At 40.7% G+C, this 16,435-nt stretch overlaps 2 protein-coding genes across 2 annotated transcripts in view; one reads left to right on the top strand and one right to left on the bottom strand.

Annotated features, from left to right (window-relative positions):
• WBP11 (WW domain binding protein 11) overlaps window positions 1–13,444 on the top strand; it is a 22,202-nt gene extending 8,758 nt beyond the window's left edge. The window contains exons 6-12 of the mRNA XM_015814431.1: window positions 4,540–4,673; window positions 6,553–6,752; window positions 7,258–7,452; window positions 7,665–7,766; window positions 11,101–11,409; window positions 11,812–11,994; window positions 12,476–13,444. Of these exons, the coding sequence (XP_015669917.1) occupies window positions 4,540–4,673; window positions 6,553–6,752; window positions 7,258–7,452; window positions 7,665–7,766; window positions 11,101–11,409; window positions 11,812–11,994; window positions 12,476–12,894 (1,542 nt within the window). The 3' untranslated portion in view covers window positions 12,895–13,444. The remainder of the gene's footprint in view (window positions 1–4,539; window positions 4,674–6,552; window positions 6,753–7,257; window positions 7,453–7,664; window positions 7,767–11,100; window positions 11,410–11,811; window positions 11,995–12,475) is intronic.
• A 2,634-nt stretch (window positions 13,445–16,078) lies between these two features.
• The window catches only part of LOC107286142 (histone H3-like), an 866-nt gene continuing 509 nt past the window's right edge, over window positions 16,079–16,435 (bottom strand). The window contains exon 2 of the mRNA XM_015814442.1: window positions 16,079–16,099. Coding sequence (XP_015669928.1) covers window positions 16,079–16,099 — 21 coding nt within the window. The remainder of the gene's footprint in view (window positions 16,100–16,435) is intronic.

The following is a 16,435-nucleotide window of genomic DNA, read 5'->3' as shown; positions in this document are numbered from 1 at the left end:
GGACTGGCAGACCAAGGGCTGGAGAGAGCCAGCCCAATAAGAATGTGTGTCAGCTTGTCGGAGAACAACGTGAAGCCAGCTTGCCAGGTGAGCAGAAGATCGGAGAGAGGGAGAGAGGGGGGGGAGAGAGGGAGGGAGACAAGAGAGGGAGGGAGGGAGAGAGAGAGAAGTCATGCACAGCAGCCTCTATTTCTTTTTAATTAAACTATTTAATCAAGCTCTGCCCCCCCCCTCGCACGCACAGAGGTTTTGTGGCTTCCAGTGTTTTCTTTTATCTGGGAAACGGGTCCATGTGGCTCTTTAAGTGTTTAAGGTTGCCGACCCCTGCACTAGAACATCTCAGAGTTTAGTAATTAGGGGTCACAGCAGAAACAGTATTTCAAAAATCGTTCTTCTGATTTCATTTGCAGAGCTGAAATAACTGAGCTCAATATTTTACCATATATTCCTTCTGTAAACTTCTGTTACAGAATTTCACACTGTTACTTCTTTGTACAAATTGGTCCTCAGGGAAACCGAACATTGTACAATTGGTTGCTTGTCATTATTAAATACTTATGTTTTAAATCCAGGCCTGTGGTTCAAAAATCAGTAATGCTGCACAAAGGACTGGTGGTCTCTGATATATTTCAAGTACTGTCTGGTGTGGATACCAATATATAAGAAATATTGGCCAAAAACTCCAGAGAGAGACAAAGATTTTGGCATTCTCCCCCCAAATCTTTTGCGATAAGGTAGTCTTGTAAGAATTTGGCCTTTTTTTTTTAAGTAGAATTGTTTTAGGGTTCCTTGCAGAAAGGGATCATGTGAGACATGATATTTGCAAACATTGTTGTCAGTCCTGATTTATATAGTGATTCTGAAAATATTTTTATGATGATGTAGTTGCATAAGGAACATTTGCTATTTTAAACAGTTAAGATTGTTTTGTTTGTATTGATAATCGAATAAACATAAGGTAAGGGAGAAAAAAATGAACACAGCAATTCTTGAAGTTAACTTGTTCTTCAAATGACCATTAAGAATGGAGACAAAAGAATGTAGACACTGAAGTGGGATACCACAATGAATATAAATTCTTGAAGTTGAAATAATAATGTTTATTTATTACAATTGTTATTTTATATCTTTCTGTTAAAGCACCTGAACATTTTTAAAATATTAAACTGTCTTATGTCAGAATGACATAATTAAAAAAGAATATGACATGGAACTTAAGGTCAATCAAGCAGTGTCAAGCACTTCTGGGATGCAGTGGTGGGAAGCACTTCCAAGGAAGCAATAGTGACTTTGCTGTTAGCATACCTGATGCTACACTTTCCACTGATGACTTCAGTGGAAAGTGTAGCCGGTGAATGAATTGGCTCACCAAACTCTTTTCCAAATTAAGGAGAGGGGACCACCCAGAATGCTCCGCACAAATACTCCCCCATCTCTAGTGGATTTTAGCGCTCTGAGAGTTGGGAGAGTCAGCTTTGCCCAAGACGCAGTTTGGAACTTTCCAAAGGATGCTGGGTTGGATCACTTCCCTATTTAATCAATTTATGGAAAATGGCTTGTAAATTGCTTTTTGAATATTAAGAACCTTCAGAAGGACAAATTTTATTACATTGGATGATTATCCTTCAACCTGAAATAAAAGAATTTTTATGTAAGTTTAAAACTTAAAACATTTTTTAATTTGGAAATAAGCAGTAAAAGGATGATTAAAGTATTGATTTTGGAAAGCTTTTAAAGAGACTAAGGGGCCAAGTTGACTGGAAATAAGATGTTGAAATAATTATAAGAATATTTCTTATATTTTATTTAAATTCCTATTAAAATAAAAGAAGTTTTTGAATATAATTGTAAGAAACCTCTTCTACTTCCTGGGGAAAAAATTCTGGATCAGAGAAAAGAGCCCTGGTGGCACTGTGGTTAGAATGCAGTATTGCAGGCTAATTCTGCTGACTGCCAGCAGTTTGATTCTCACTGGCTCAAGGTTGACTCAGCCTTCCATCCTTCTGAGGTCAGTAAAATGAGGAGCCAGGTTGTTGGGGGCAATATGCTGACTCTGTAAATCACTTACAGAGGGCTGTAAAGCACTGTGAAGCCGTATACAGGTAGTCCTTGAGTTATGAATGTAATGAGTTCCATTCGTAACTCAAGGATTCGTAGGAGTGAATCTCATACCTTGAACGCAATTCACTCCCAGCTTTCGCCCATACTTTTGCTAATCGAATGCATAGGTGAATGCGCAGCTCGTTAAGTGAACATGAGGCATCTCAGGGTAGGGAAGGACATGGGGAGCCTAGTGATGGAACAGGCCACCTGCTTCAGACCACCCAAGCCCCCTCCCCCAGTGAGATACCTCATATTCTTTACCCTGAGGTCCCCACAATTGTTACCCCACCCAGTCCTGCCATGCCAGGTCACTTATCTTGTGAAGATCTGTCTCCTCTCCAGCCTCTGTTTCTTTCTCTGCTCCAGAACAGACCTCTGGAAGTACGTAGGCACCACACATGGCCTGCGTTCTGGACCTCAGAGGCTATTGCTATAAGAGGAGACCTTGAATACTGGCTATTAAACCAGAACGAATTAAAAATTATAATTAAAGGAGAAGAACTACTACTATGTTTCCCTGAAAATAAGACCCGGTCTTCTTCTTATTATTTTTTTGCCTCCAAAAGAGGCACCAGGTCTTATTTTTGGTGTGTGTGTCTTTTCCACGGTCTCACTTCATGGTCTCACTTCATGCCACCGACAGCCCTGCCCAGCCGGTCCACTTCTTCTGCGGCCGAAGGAAATGCCTCTGCAGCTGAGAATGGATCTCCGGATTGATGCGCGTGGCACCCCCCGGTCTGCATTTCACTGTCAGAGGCCTTCTGGAAAGGCCTCTGCAGCCAAGGACTGAGCTACAGATTGAACCATAGCTTGGTTCTTGGCTGCAGAGGCCTTTCTGGAAGGCCTCTGATGGCAAAATACAGGCCAGGGGGCTCTGCAGAAGAAGTGGGCTGGCGAGGCAGATGTCGATTCATGGGAGGCCTGGCTGCAACAGTAAGTGGGTGCGGGGTGCGTGAGGCAGCTCCACACCCCCGCCCTAGCTTAACTTTTAGGCATGCACCTCGCCCCAAAACTAGGGCTTATTTTCCAGGTAGGGCTTATATTAGGCCCACCCCAAAAATCAATCATAGGCTTATTTTTGGGCTAGGTCTTATTTCGTGAAAACACGGTAGTACAGAATGGAGAAAAGTATTTTAACTCTGGAAGAATTCAAGGATGTTTGACAATAATGTTCCCAGAACTGTCTGCTTACACTGATACAAAAAAAGGGCTTAAGAGACAGGATGTAACTGAAAATCAGACTGTTTTGAATATGGATTTAAAATTGGCAAGATACAAGAGTGATATGAAATGAAACCAGCTGAGGTTTTAATAGTTAAAAATTAAATAATATTTAGTTTTGATATTTTTAAATTTAAAAACAACACATAAATAATAAAGCTAAAGAAATAATAAAATAGAGAGCCATTTTGGTCTAGTAGTTAAGGCGCCAGGTTAGAAAGCGGCAGTCTGTAAGTCTTGTCTTGATGAAAGGGAAATCATTTCTATATTTTTTCTTCTGGTTTTTTTTTTCCTTTTCTATATATTTTTTTCCTTTTTCCACTCCACCCTCATTTTTTCTTTTTCTCGGTACACATTTTACATCTTCTTTTTTATATTTTCCTTAATTTATATTAGTTTTTTATTGTTGTACTTTTAATTTTAATAAAAAACTATTATAGAAAAAAGTCAATTAGGCAGTGCCAATCAATACAGATAGATTATCAAATCTTTAGAAGGTAGTTCTACGAGGAGAGGATGCCAGTCAATCCAATACAAATACAAATACTAATACTAATACTAGCAATAGTAATAATAGTAATAATAAAAAGTTGGAAGGGACCTTGGAGATCATCTAGTCCAACCCCCTGCTCAGGCAGGAAACCCTATACCATTTCGGACAAATGGCTGTCCAGTCTCTTCTTAAAAACTTCCAGTGTTGGAGCATTCACCGCTTCTGGAGGCAGGTTGTTCCACTGGTTAATTGTTCTAACTGTCAGGAAGTTTCTCCTTAGTTCTAGGTTGCTTCTCTCCTTGATTAGTTTCTATTCATCTTAACTACCAGACTAAAATACTATATATAACTTCAGTTTGGTACTATTATTTCTGTATTTCTTTGTTATTCTTTACCACTTTATCTGCCTTTTTTTTGCTGGAAAGCAGCATATAAATATGTTTTCCTATATTTTAGCTTTGGTGATACTATTTTATAAATCAGTTATTGAACAGAGTTGGACATAGTTGAACATAGTACTACGTTTCCATTAGTTTTTCTTTTTCTAAAAAACAAGATTGCATGTTATAACTAGAAAGTTTTTTTTTAAATCGTCCTGGTTTTATATTTTAACAGCTATTTTTTTAAAAGAAGTATTTATTGTAAATCATTTTCAGGATATAATTCCTTCAAAATTAATAGAAATATGCAACTTAATTTAAGGAAACTTAATTTTTTTCCAGAATGCTCAGCATGTCGAGGTGGAGAGCATCCCCCTGCCTGACATGCCTCATGCTCCTTCCAACATCCTCATTCAAGATATCCCTTTGCCTGGAGCCCAGCCTCCTTCTATTCTCAAAAAGACCTCAGCCTACGGGTAAGAAAGAAATTACATTGCAGAGAACTGAACTTGTGAATGGAGTTGGCAAAATGATTAGAATCCCATGTTGTTATTTTGTAATTGCCATTTGTTTCATTCTAAACATAATTGCGACCTTTGCCATTTTCTTTGCTTTATCATCATATGTAATCATGATGTTCGATTAAGGAATTCAAAGTACACATTAAGGCAGAAGTTAACTTTCTTTTCAAGAAAGAGTTAGATTAGGGACAGAGAGATTCAGGTTTCAATCCTCACTCAACCAGGAAGCCCAATTGATGATTTTGGATCATCAGCATCACTTGGCCTAGCCTTCACTTTTCATGATTCTTTGATAATATTTGCAAAAATGTTCCACATTTTTGGTATTATTAATAATAAGGTTTTATAAATAACTTGCTGTTACTGCTGCTTCAATCTGTTCTGGTGAATTCAAACCAAGAAACAAAACTTTTGAACATAGTCTGTTGTTTAAAATATGAAAATGCATATTATGAAACACATTAACAGATTATAAGACTAGGAACTAAAGGCATAATTATGGCAAACCCATCACAACTCACAGGCTTTGTTTGAACATTATATTAGATCATTATTTGGCATTATGTTCCAAAGAATAAGCTTCTGCAATTCCTTTTTCCTCTCTTCTTTTGATAGAGCTATCAAAAATAGCTAATTGTCCCTTGATTTTTTTTCCAGATTTGGGTAAATCTGATTAGTTTTAATTTTCTGCTTTAATTAATAATGCTGGTCTTTTTCGGTAATTAAACACTAATTGTTTTGTCATTTTTCATTTAGATTAGGCCAGGGGTAGGCAACCCAAAACACTCAAAGAGCCATTTGGACCCGTTTCCCACCGAAAACAAAACACTGGGAGCCGCAAAACCCTTTTGATATCTAAAATGAAGATAACACTGCATATATCCTTTTTTACCTTTATTATGTGTGTGTTTGTGTGTGTGTGTGTGTGTGTGTGTATATACACACACACATATACATATATATATATATATATACACACCTATAATAAAGGTAAAAAGGATATATGCAGTGTTATCTTCATTTTAGATGTCAAAAGGGTCTCTCTCTGTCTCTTTCCCTCCCTCCCTCTCTCTCCCTCTTTCTCTTTTTCTTTCTCTCTTTCCTCTCTCTCTCTCTCTCTTTCCTCTCCCCTCTCTTTCTCTCTCTCTCTCTCTCTTTCTCTCTCCCCCCCCTCCCTCTCTCTGATCTTCTGCTCACCTGGCAAGCTGGCTTCAAGCTGTTCTCCAACAAGCTCAGGGGTAGGCAACCTCAGCTCTTTTATGACTCATGGACTTCAACTCCCAGAATTCCTGAGTCAGCATAGCTGGGCTAGCTAGTTCTCTCCTGCCCTTCCTGCTTCCTGCAGAGACGCAGCAAAGGGATGAGCCCTGCCCAAATAAGCTTTGCAGTTTGCCGGAGAACACCGTGAGTCCACTCTTTTTTACACACACACACACACACACACACACACACACACACACACACACAGAGAGAGAGAGAGAGGGAGAGAGAGAGAGAGAGAGAGAGAGAGAGAGAAGGAAAGTGCAAGTGCCTCTCTCTGTCTCTGTCTCTGTCTCTCTCTGCAAATGGCAGAGGAGGCTGGGAGCCACTGGGGAAGGCTCAAGGAACCGCATGTGGCTCCGGAGCCGCAGGTTGCCGACCTGTGGATTAGGCAATCAGATATCTTGATATCTTTAGATATCTTGAAAACTGATCTTTCTGATCTTATATCTGTTTAAGGCGAAGGATACTCATACTTTTGATAAGGTTTCAGACTGCCTTGTCAGAAAAAAGTAGGAAAAGTTTCAGATTTCAAAAGTTCCTAATATTGTACTTATCTGATTCATATTTCTAGACCTCCTGTCCGGCCTGTTACTGTACTTCCACCTCCTGGGCATGGTGTACCCCGTCTACCTCCTGGTAGGAAGCCCCCTGGACCTCCACCAGGACCACCACCACCTCAGGTTTTGCAGATGTATGGGCGTAAAGTAGGATTCACTGTTGAAATGCCTCCTCGGAGAAGAGATGAAGACATGTCTTATAGTCCAGAGACAGGTAAATGGCTTTCCCTCTTCAGAGTATTAGTACAGGTTGTCCTTGACTTATGACCACAATTTGGATTAGAATTTTGCTTGCTAAGTGGCATAGTCGTTAAGCAAGTCATGAGGTGTCCACACCCAGATTTACAAAACTTTTGACTGTGGTTGTTAAGTGAATCCAGTTTTCTCCATTGGCTGCATGTTGGAAGCTGGGTAGGAAGGTCACAAATTGCAATTGTGACTGCAGGACGCTGCAACCAGTCATAAGTAAGAGTCGGTTGCATAGTGCCCAAATCATGATCATGTGACTGCAAGGATGGTGCAATGTTGTGATGTTGAGGACAGGTCGTAAGTCACTATTTTGTCTTTATTTTAAGTCATCTATTTTGTTTCTTTACCTTGTATGCTTAAGAGCTGGAACTAGAAAAAAATGTTTTAATTTTAAAAGCAAATGTGATAGAAAAGAATCTCTTTCTCTCCCCTTGACCTGCCTCTGATAAAACATATCTTACATTTTACAGGTCGAAGAGGCCATGATGAAGATGCTTCCAGTACAAGTGAAGATGAGGGATACCCTGAGGATATGGATCAGGACAAGCATGATGATAGTACCGATGACAGTGATAGTGAAAGAAGTGATGCTGACAGTGAAGGGGAAGAATTCATGCATCATGATGACAATGCTGAAAGGGAAGGTGGTGAAGATAAGAAGTCTGGTAAGCTTAAAATTGTTTGGATTGGAATTAACTAATAGAAAAATTAGTAAATATTGCACTTAACGCATGTTTATAGGCTTGGGAAGCAATTATTCTATTCTTGAACTGAAAACTGAATAGATAATTTTGGAGAAATTAAATATTAGTAAACCTGCTAGAAGCAGTGATTGCTAATGAAAAAAATCTTCATATTTCATCACATACCTTTGCAGGTCATAGTGTACGTTTTGCTGACATTCCTGGAAAATCAAGAAAAAAGAAGAAGAACTTGAAGGAACTCACACCACTTCAAGCAATGATGTTGCGGATGGCTGGTAAATAATTTTTAAAAAAATCTTCCCTCTGTCCCATGCTCTTTTTATTTTTTTAGTTACAAGCTAGGGAAACTTGTTTAAAGAAATAACACCCAAGATAACTTTTAAGCAAGGATTTATATTAAGAACCCAAAATAGTAGAGAAAGAATGTGGGGCATTGACACAAACCAATTGTGATGAAAAAAATAATTTCAGATGCTAACTTGCTTGCAGTTGTTGTCCTTCAGATTATTAAATCTAGAACAGGGGTGTCAAACTCAATTTCATTGAGGGCCGCATCAGCATTGCGGTTGCCCTCAGGGGGGGCAGGTGGGTGTGGCCAGGGTGGGTGTGGCCTATTGGGTGGGCGTGGATGGAGGGGGTGGGGCCTACTGGATGGGCATTCACGTCAAGGGTGCCTGTGGGGGCCTGGGCAGGAGTGGGACAGATCTGAGGTTCTCTGGCAGAAGGGGGTGGGACCAGGGCAAGTGCCAAGGCATGGTCCACTGGAGGAGCCTCACTGTTCCAATCAGGCCATGGCGGGCGGGCTGGATGATGGGCGGGGGGAGCCCTGGGCAGCAGAGGTCAAATGCCCAGCCTAGCCCTCGAGCACCCGCGGCACCAAGCCCAGCCCCACTTCCCCAGGGGGGCGCCCAGCTGCACTTACCTCCTCCTTCTGCTGCTGCTGTACTTGCTCTCCTTACCCAGGTTGCTCATGATGGGTACAAGGGCAAAGTCAGAGGGAGGCCCATTCCCTCTCCATGGGAGGAGACCCGGCTTTGTATCCAAAGCCTCCCTAGCAATAGGATGGGAGACCCCCAGGATAGGCCAGGAGGAGAGGGCAAGGGGATGGTGAAAGGGCAGCAGGGCAGGACTAAGGCAGGACTTCCCTCAGACCCTCCCTCTCCTTCTCTTCTTCTTCCTAAGTACAGAGTGGTGGGAAATATTTGAGATGAGGGTGGGAGAAAAACAGGCAAGAAACGCAGCTGGGGAGGTATCACCCTTCATGAGGAATGAAGAAATGCACCATCGCCTGGAAGTGGCCAGCACATGGCCCTCACCTACTTCACATATCTGGCTTGATGGGCTCTGAGGGAGGGGATGCCATGAGCAGCGTGAGAGTCAATGTTACCTGCGCAATGCTGGCCAGCCCCCAGCCTGCCCGGTTTCGGCAGGCAGTGGGGCGCTTTCCTCACAGCGCCAAGAGGCTGAAACGGGCGACGCAAATCCAAAAAGAATTGCGACGCTGCCCAGCCCCCAGCCTGCCCAGTTTCAGCAGGAAGCGGGGCGCTCTCCTCACAACGCTGAGTTGTCGAGCCAGGCGGTGCAAAGCTCACCAGCTTTGCACCTTTCTGCCTGCTGAAATTGGGCAGGCTGGGGGCTAGGTAGCATTGCACTTCTCATCAGATTCGCGCCACCCGGCTCAGCCTCTTGGCGCTGTGAGGAGAGCGCCCCGCTGCCCGCCAAAACCCCTCCCCCAGAGCCTATCAAGCCGGATATGTGAAGTAGGCGAGGGCCATTTGCTGGCCACTTCCAAGCGATGGTGCATTTCTTCATTCCTCACAAAGGGTGACACCTCCCCAGCATGCACCCAGGGGGTGGGGTCGACGTGGCAGGGGCTGGTTCCTCGCTGTTTCCAGACGGCCTTGTGGAGCTAAGACTGAATGCGTTTCAGCATAGGTGGCCACCACAAAATTGTACATTGACTCCTGGCCGGCCTGGTCCAGGCCCAAGGAAGCAGGGGCCGTTCCCTCGCTGTTTCCAGGATGGCTTCGCGGGCCACATGAAACCACTTTGCGGGCCACATCCGGCCCGCGGGTCTTGTGTTTGACATGTCTGTTCTAGAAGCATAGCACAGAGATCAAAAGTGGTGGGTTTATGTTCATCTCAAGTTTATAGCTTATAGCTCATTTACAATTTCTTTTATTTATTTGATTTAATTGCTGTGATTTTAGTCAAGGCAATAATTAAAATACCAACTAAAACAGAAATTAAAACAAAAGCACAAATTAATTAACAAAAGCCAAATGAAAAACTGTATCTTGAATGAACTTTTAAAGACATTGAGAATGGAGCCAAGTGTAAATCCAAAAGAATTAAATTTTATAACCTGGAAACTATGAAAGAGCATACAGTATCATCCCAGTGAGGGCCTACAAATAAATACTCAACTGTGGATAAACATAATTCAATTTGTAATGGAAATTTGTTCCAATTGTAACTGACTTCCAGTCCTGTGATTGGAAGTTTAGTTGATTTATGGTAGCACATGCTCTTACTGGAATCATGTTAGAATACACTTTTAGTTATCCAGATCATGGTAGGAAGGGAAATAAAATAATGCATTCCTACACTTCCATGCCCAATAACCTTGAAATTGCTTAACATTTGCCTTGTCTGCTATTTGCAGAGCAAAGATAATTTATATGTCTGGAGTGCAATATTTTTATCATAATCATTGAAAATATGATTGTTTTTTAAATCTTTCTATAATATTAAGAAAATACATAAAGGAATATTAGAATTCTTTATTGGCCAAGTGTGGTTGGACACACAAGGAATTTGTCTTGGGTGCATAGGCTCTCAGTGTACAACACAAGTAATAGTGATAAATCATGACCATAAACAAAAATACATTCATCATAACTCATAAAATACAACACTTCATCATAAATCGTATAAGATGTAACACTTAGTGATAGTCATAGGATACTAGCTAAGCAAACAGCATAAATCATAGTAGGATATTAAATAAAACAATATAAATCATAAGATACAAGCAACAAAGTTATAGTCATAAGCAGATAAGGATAGGTAATAGGAAAGATGAGAAGCATAACAGTAATACAGTCTTACTAGGTTTGACAGTATTGTGGGAATTAGTTGTTTAGCAGAGTAATGGCATGAGGGGGGGGGACGGTCCCTGTGTGCCATGCCCTATAGCAGGGGTCCTCAACCTTGGCCACTTTAAGACTTGTGGACTTCAACTCCCAGAATTCCTCAGCCAGCAAAGCTGGCTGAGGAATTCTGGGAGTTGAAGTCCACAAGTCTTAAAGTGGCCAAGGTTGAGGACCCCTGCCCTATAGCATCGTCTTGAGGGAAGAAGTTGAAACAGTTTATGTCCAGGATATGAGAGGTCTATAGATATTTTCACAGCCCTCTTTCTGGCTCGTGCAGTATACAAGTCCTCAATGGAAGGAAGGCTGGTAGCAATTGGTTTTTTTTTTCTGCAGTTCTAACTACCTGTTGAAGTCTGTGTCTGTCTTGTTTGTTGCAGTTCCAAACCAGACAGAGAGGTGTAAATGACAGACTCGATAATTCCTTTGTATAATTACTACAAATAATTGCTTATAGGTCAGGAAATTCCTGAAGGTGGCAAAGAGATAGAAGAATATTCTGAAGACGAAGATGATGACGATGAAGATGACTCTGATGCAGAGGATTCTCAGCAGCAGCAAGTTACAGAAGAGTCGCACTCAGAGATAGGATCCTCAACGCCTTCTCATACCAATCCCCCCCAGCAGCAACCTCCACCTCAGCCTGTTCCTCCATCTCAGATTCAAGCACCGCCCATGCCTGGGCCACCCCCTCTTGGACCCCCTCCTGCACCACCTCTGAGACCACCAGGGCCTCCTACTGGCCTTCCTCCTGGGCCCCCTCCAGGTGGGTATTTGAATAGGCAGTTTTATTATTGAACTAGCTATTTGTAGGGGCACTGATGTAGTTTTATATGATTAATAAAAATATTGCTATATTTTACACAAGACTGAATTTCAGTTATCTCAGCAGAATTTGTCACAAATCCCCCCCNATATATATATATATATATATATACATATTACTATACATAGTTATCTGTACATATGGGAAAGCTTGATTCAGAAAGAAAATAATTTGTTTTAATTGCTTAGTCACCCTTTTCATGGAATGAATTGGAGTGCTTCGTAAACAACACATTCTTGAAACATCATTTTTCAATTTAAACCATATCAATTAAGATGATACTGAAGAATTACCCTTTTTAGAGAAATAGTCAACTAACATGTATTTGTATGATACTTTTAGGTGCTCCTCCTTTCCTAAGACCACCTGGATTGCCTGGACTGCGTGGACCTTTGCCACGGCTCTTACCGCCTGGTCCTCCACCTGGTCGGCCACCTGGTCCTCCTCCTGGCCCCCCTCCTGGTTTGCCTCCCGGCCCCCCTCCTAGGGGGCCCCCACCTCGTCTGCCACCTCCAGCTCCTCCAGGTAATGTTATAATTAAGAAGTGGGATGTTTTGGTTTCTCCAGTAATTTGTAGTAGAACAGAGATCTCATAAAACATTCTCAGTTGGGATTCTAGGAAATGTTGCAAGAGCTTGTGATTGAAGAAAATAAATTTTAATTTTTGAACTTTGTGTACCGCAGTGTTAGTAGTCGCAGTGATAGGAATGTTTATACTTAGGAATTCAACTGCTGGCCTGTAAATCTGTTGTTGTAAACATTGTCAAACATGGATTGTGTAGGTGGAAGTGAAATTCATTAGGATATGTGACTTCAGGATTAGTCAGTCTTTCTTGATAAATGTCTTGAATTTTCATACAGATATTGTACATATAAGGAAACTAATACAATGAATTTATGCTTAGGAAAATTCTTGAGACTCTTAACTGAAACATTGTATATAATTTGAAATTCAAGTTTTTGTTCTTCACAAAGATCAGAAGAATAACAATTTATGTTTCTGCAGGTATTCCACCTCCTCGTCCAGGCATGTTACGCCCTCCTTTGGTTCCTCCACCTGGGTTATTCCCACCTGCTCCCATTCCAAATCCAGGTGTATTGAGCGCTCCCCCCAGCTTGATTCAGCGCCCCAAGACGGATGATACTAGTGCAGCCACCATTGAGAAGAAAGCCACAGCAACGATTAGTGCCAAGCCACAAATTACAAACCCCAAGGCTGAGATCACCCGGTTTGTGCCTACAGCTCTTCGAGTTCGGCGAGAGAATAAGGGAACAGCTGCCTCTGTCTTGAGAAAACCTGATGATGAGCCTTCTGTTCAGATAACCAAAACAATTCCTAAAGTTGGCTCATCTGCCCCCGTTTCTGTGCAGACCAAGGATGATGTTTATGAAGCTTTCATGAAGGAGATGGAGGGGCTTCTGTGACAATCAGTTAAGATTTCTGTCTTCTATGATGAGATAGGGGAATGGGGTTCCATGTTATAGTGGCATCCAGTTGAAAAACATCTTTTGTGACAACAAAGTATCCTCCATCTCAATCTATCGTTATACTGGGAGGGGGGGGAGAAATCATAATAGAAAATGTAAGAAAAAGCACTGTCATATTATCAGTTCTTAAAAAAGACTTGGTTATATCTGTGCTGTATGAGAAGTATATTGTCTTGAGTATTTTTAGTGATCGGAAGAAATACATAGTTTACCAAGATAAATTCTGGTTCTAATCTCTTACATATAAACCTGATCATCAGGCTTTTGTGTTTGGGTGGCTTCTGTAAATATTTTGCAATGCTATTTTTTAGTCGGTGAAATGTCTTAGTTTGTACACCATCATAGAGGTGGGCAGACAAGATTGTTTGCATATGTGGCATTGCAGATGGTTTGTATCCTGCTTATTCTGCAGTCACATTAGTGGCTTCTTGCTGGCAGGACAAATACCATTGTCTTATTGAGAGAATAAATATTTGATGTAATACAACTCTTTTTGTGATGAGGCGTCTGCATTAACACTTTACATTTAGAAAGAGAATGAGGACTTTCTGAATAAATGGTTCATCTGGAAATTAAGTAATGATAATGATATTTAGTAAATCTTAATCTCTAACGAATCCAGGAAAGAGATATTTATTTTTCCAGTGTTCCCCAACTTGGTAACTTCTAAGTTCATATTCCTAATTTTTTGTTATGGTAGCTGGTGGGATACAGAGGTAAGTAACATTCAATGCATTTAGTGCTCACAAGGTTAAGAAAGGACAAGTCATTGATTCCATTTGAGAGAGAAGACACAGTCCGCGAATTTATCACTTCTGTCTTTCATTCTTTTGTACTTTAGGCTTGCATACAAGCTCTTAAAATCTTGGCATTTGCAAGACAAAAAGGGAGGAGAAAGAGTGATTTTGTTCAGAGGACTAGGCTTAAAAAGCAGCACACATTAAGGGAAGGATCATTGACTCAATCTAGTGCTCACTAATTTATTATTTTGGCAACATAACATTTCATCTGCTTCCAAGCTAGGAAATCCTTTGTGGATTCTGCTTTGTGTATCTAACATTGTCTTTAGTTTTTCTATCCACTAAATTTTTGAACTCTTAAAACTGGGGAAAGTTATTTTGAGGTTACAAGGCATCTAAACCGTATTAATAGGTGTGTGAAGCAGGAATGGATGGAACATGCTACAGCATTTAATATTTTGTACAATCAGAAGATTTAACAACATCTGAAAGTAAAATTACATTGGCTAGTGCTTTTTGGTGCTTCTTTGAAGGGTCATGAATGAAGACAAACGTGTCCTGAAAACTAGATATGTACTACATCTCGTTCCTGGGAATTTAATTGACTGGAGAATTCTGGAACCTTGCATTTCTTCTTTGGATCACACTGAACCAGTCATTCTAGGAGCAGTTAATATACTGAATTGGAAGTTATTTGTACTGTATGCGTGCTTCAGATGAAACAAGCCTGTTTCGGGGCATGACCATATCTGGAATATCATAAATCACTTTCAGTTTAGAAGCTTACTTTTTAGAAAACCTCCATTTTTAAAGGAAAAATGGAATGTTCCTTAGTTATGAAAGGAAAATTCCTGTATAATAAAAGAAACTTCCAAGCAAAGGATGGCAATGTAAGGCATTTCTCAGTTATATTCCCATAATGAAGAGGGATGTAGGAAGTATTAGCAGAACAGGTCTGAAATAGGCTGAGAAGGAAAGCCTGAGAATATTTCCCACCCTTGAGGAGACAAGGTTAGGAATATTTTTTAGCATTTGCCCAAGATTTTGGGGAAATAGCAGAAGTAAGGGAGCGCGTTTAAAGACTATGTTTAATTATTTAATAAAAGTCATTTCCCTCCTTTGTTTCTATGGTAAGCAAGTGTCTGAAATATCTTTTATCTTCCCTATGTTTCATCTAAATGTTACCTTAGAGACTTTAAAGAATTTCTAAATCAGAAACATTTAATGGTGATAGATAAATAACAGAAAGAGAGTATGACAACCACACAGAAAGCATAAAATGCTTCCCTTCGGTATCACTAATCAATTTTTGTGACTGCATTTACATGGCATCCTTCCTGTGGTTAATGATTTTCTCTATCCTGTGATCTAAACTAAAGCCACATAAATAAACTCTCAACAGGGACTTATGCACACCGCTTGCTTGACCTCACCATGGTAAACTAACTCATTGTATTGTGTTAATAAAGCGTTAATGTAAAGATATAAAGCTACATTCAGCAAAGCAAAATATCACTAGCCAGTGGAAGATTAATACCATGATTCTAAAAGGAATGTAGTTCTTGATTTACAACCATTTGTTTAGTGATAGTTCAAAGTTACAATAGCATTGAAAGAAGTGACTTATGACCAATCCCGATTTTTAACAGCATTCCCATGATCACGTGATCAGGATTTGGGAACTTGGCAAGTAGGATATATTTAGGACAGTTGCAGCATCCTGGGGTCACATGATCACCATTTGCAATCCTCCCAGCCAGCTTCCAACAAACTAAGTCAATGGGTGAAGCAAGATTTGCTAGCAACACCATGCTTCATTTAACAACCGGAGCGATTCCCTTAGCAGCCATGGCAAAAATGTAAAGTTGGGCAGGACTCACTTAACAACTGCCTTGCTTGTGAAGAAGTAATGTGAGGTATTTCAAAGAATGAGGAGGAAAGGGATAAATAAAAACTGAAACACGTTGCCAGATTTAAAAAATTCTTGTAGCCAGCTCTCTGAAGTTGTCTAGGCTCTAGGGCAGGGGTAGGCAACTTGGTTCTTTTATGACTCGTGGACTTCAACTCCCAGAATTCCTGAGCCAGCATGACTGGCTCAGGAATTCTGAGAGTTGAAATTCACAAAAGAGCCAAGGTTGCCTACCCCTGCTCTAGGGAATACATTTTATAGTATATTCCTGCAAGGAATATAAATCCTTCCAACTCTCCACCATTCATTAAGAACTGAAGCTTCTTGGATGAGGAGCGAAATGTCTTCAAGGAAAAAACAACAACCCAAAGAGAACAAAAGTTGTCCTTTGAAAAAGCACCTTTGGGACAAAGATATGCAATATTTCTTAAAATTTCGAATTAAAATATTGATGGAAACAGGTTTGAGGGGTTTAAGGTTCAACAGGACAGTTCTGAAAGGATTCAGAAACGTGAATGGATTCAAGATGTAAAGGTTGCTAGCAATGCGACTACCTCACTGTTTATCCAAAATTCAGAAGGTGCAGTCCCTTACATGCAAATTGCTATCTAGAGTTCCTGGCGAGAGAGTTAAGTTGAATTGACATTTGTTTTCAACGGTTTCGGGGCTGTTGGGTGGGAAGTTAAAGTTAGGTTCTCCTTTTTCACTCCTATGGGAAAAAGAACCGAAACTCGGGGACCGCCCTTGGGCAAGCGCAGGAGTTGGGCTCCCGGACAATTGAGGTGAAATACCCCCCCTCTGAAAGTACAAAAAACAATTCCTTTACACA

Source organism: Protobothrops mucrosquamatus, unplaced genomic scaffold (assembly GCF_001527695.2).
Source record: "Protobothrops mucrosquamatus isolate PMUCROS unplaced genomic scaffold, P.Mucros_1.0 scaffold251, whole genome shotgun sequence".
Classification (NCBI taxonomy): Eukaryota; Metazoa; Chordata; class Lepidosauria; order Squamata; family Viperidae; genus Protobothrops; species Protobothrops mucrosquamatus.
Note: the sequence above shows the minus strand (reverse complement) of the source record. Positions and strands in the feature narration are given on the sequence as shown.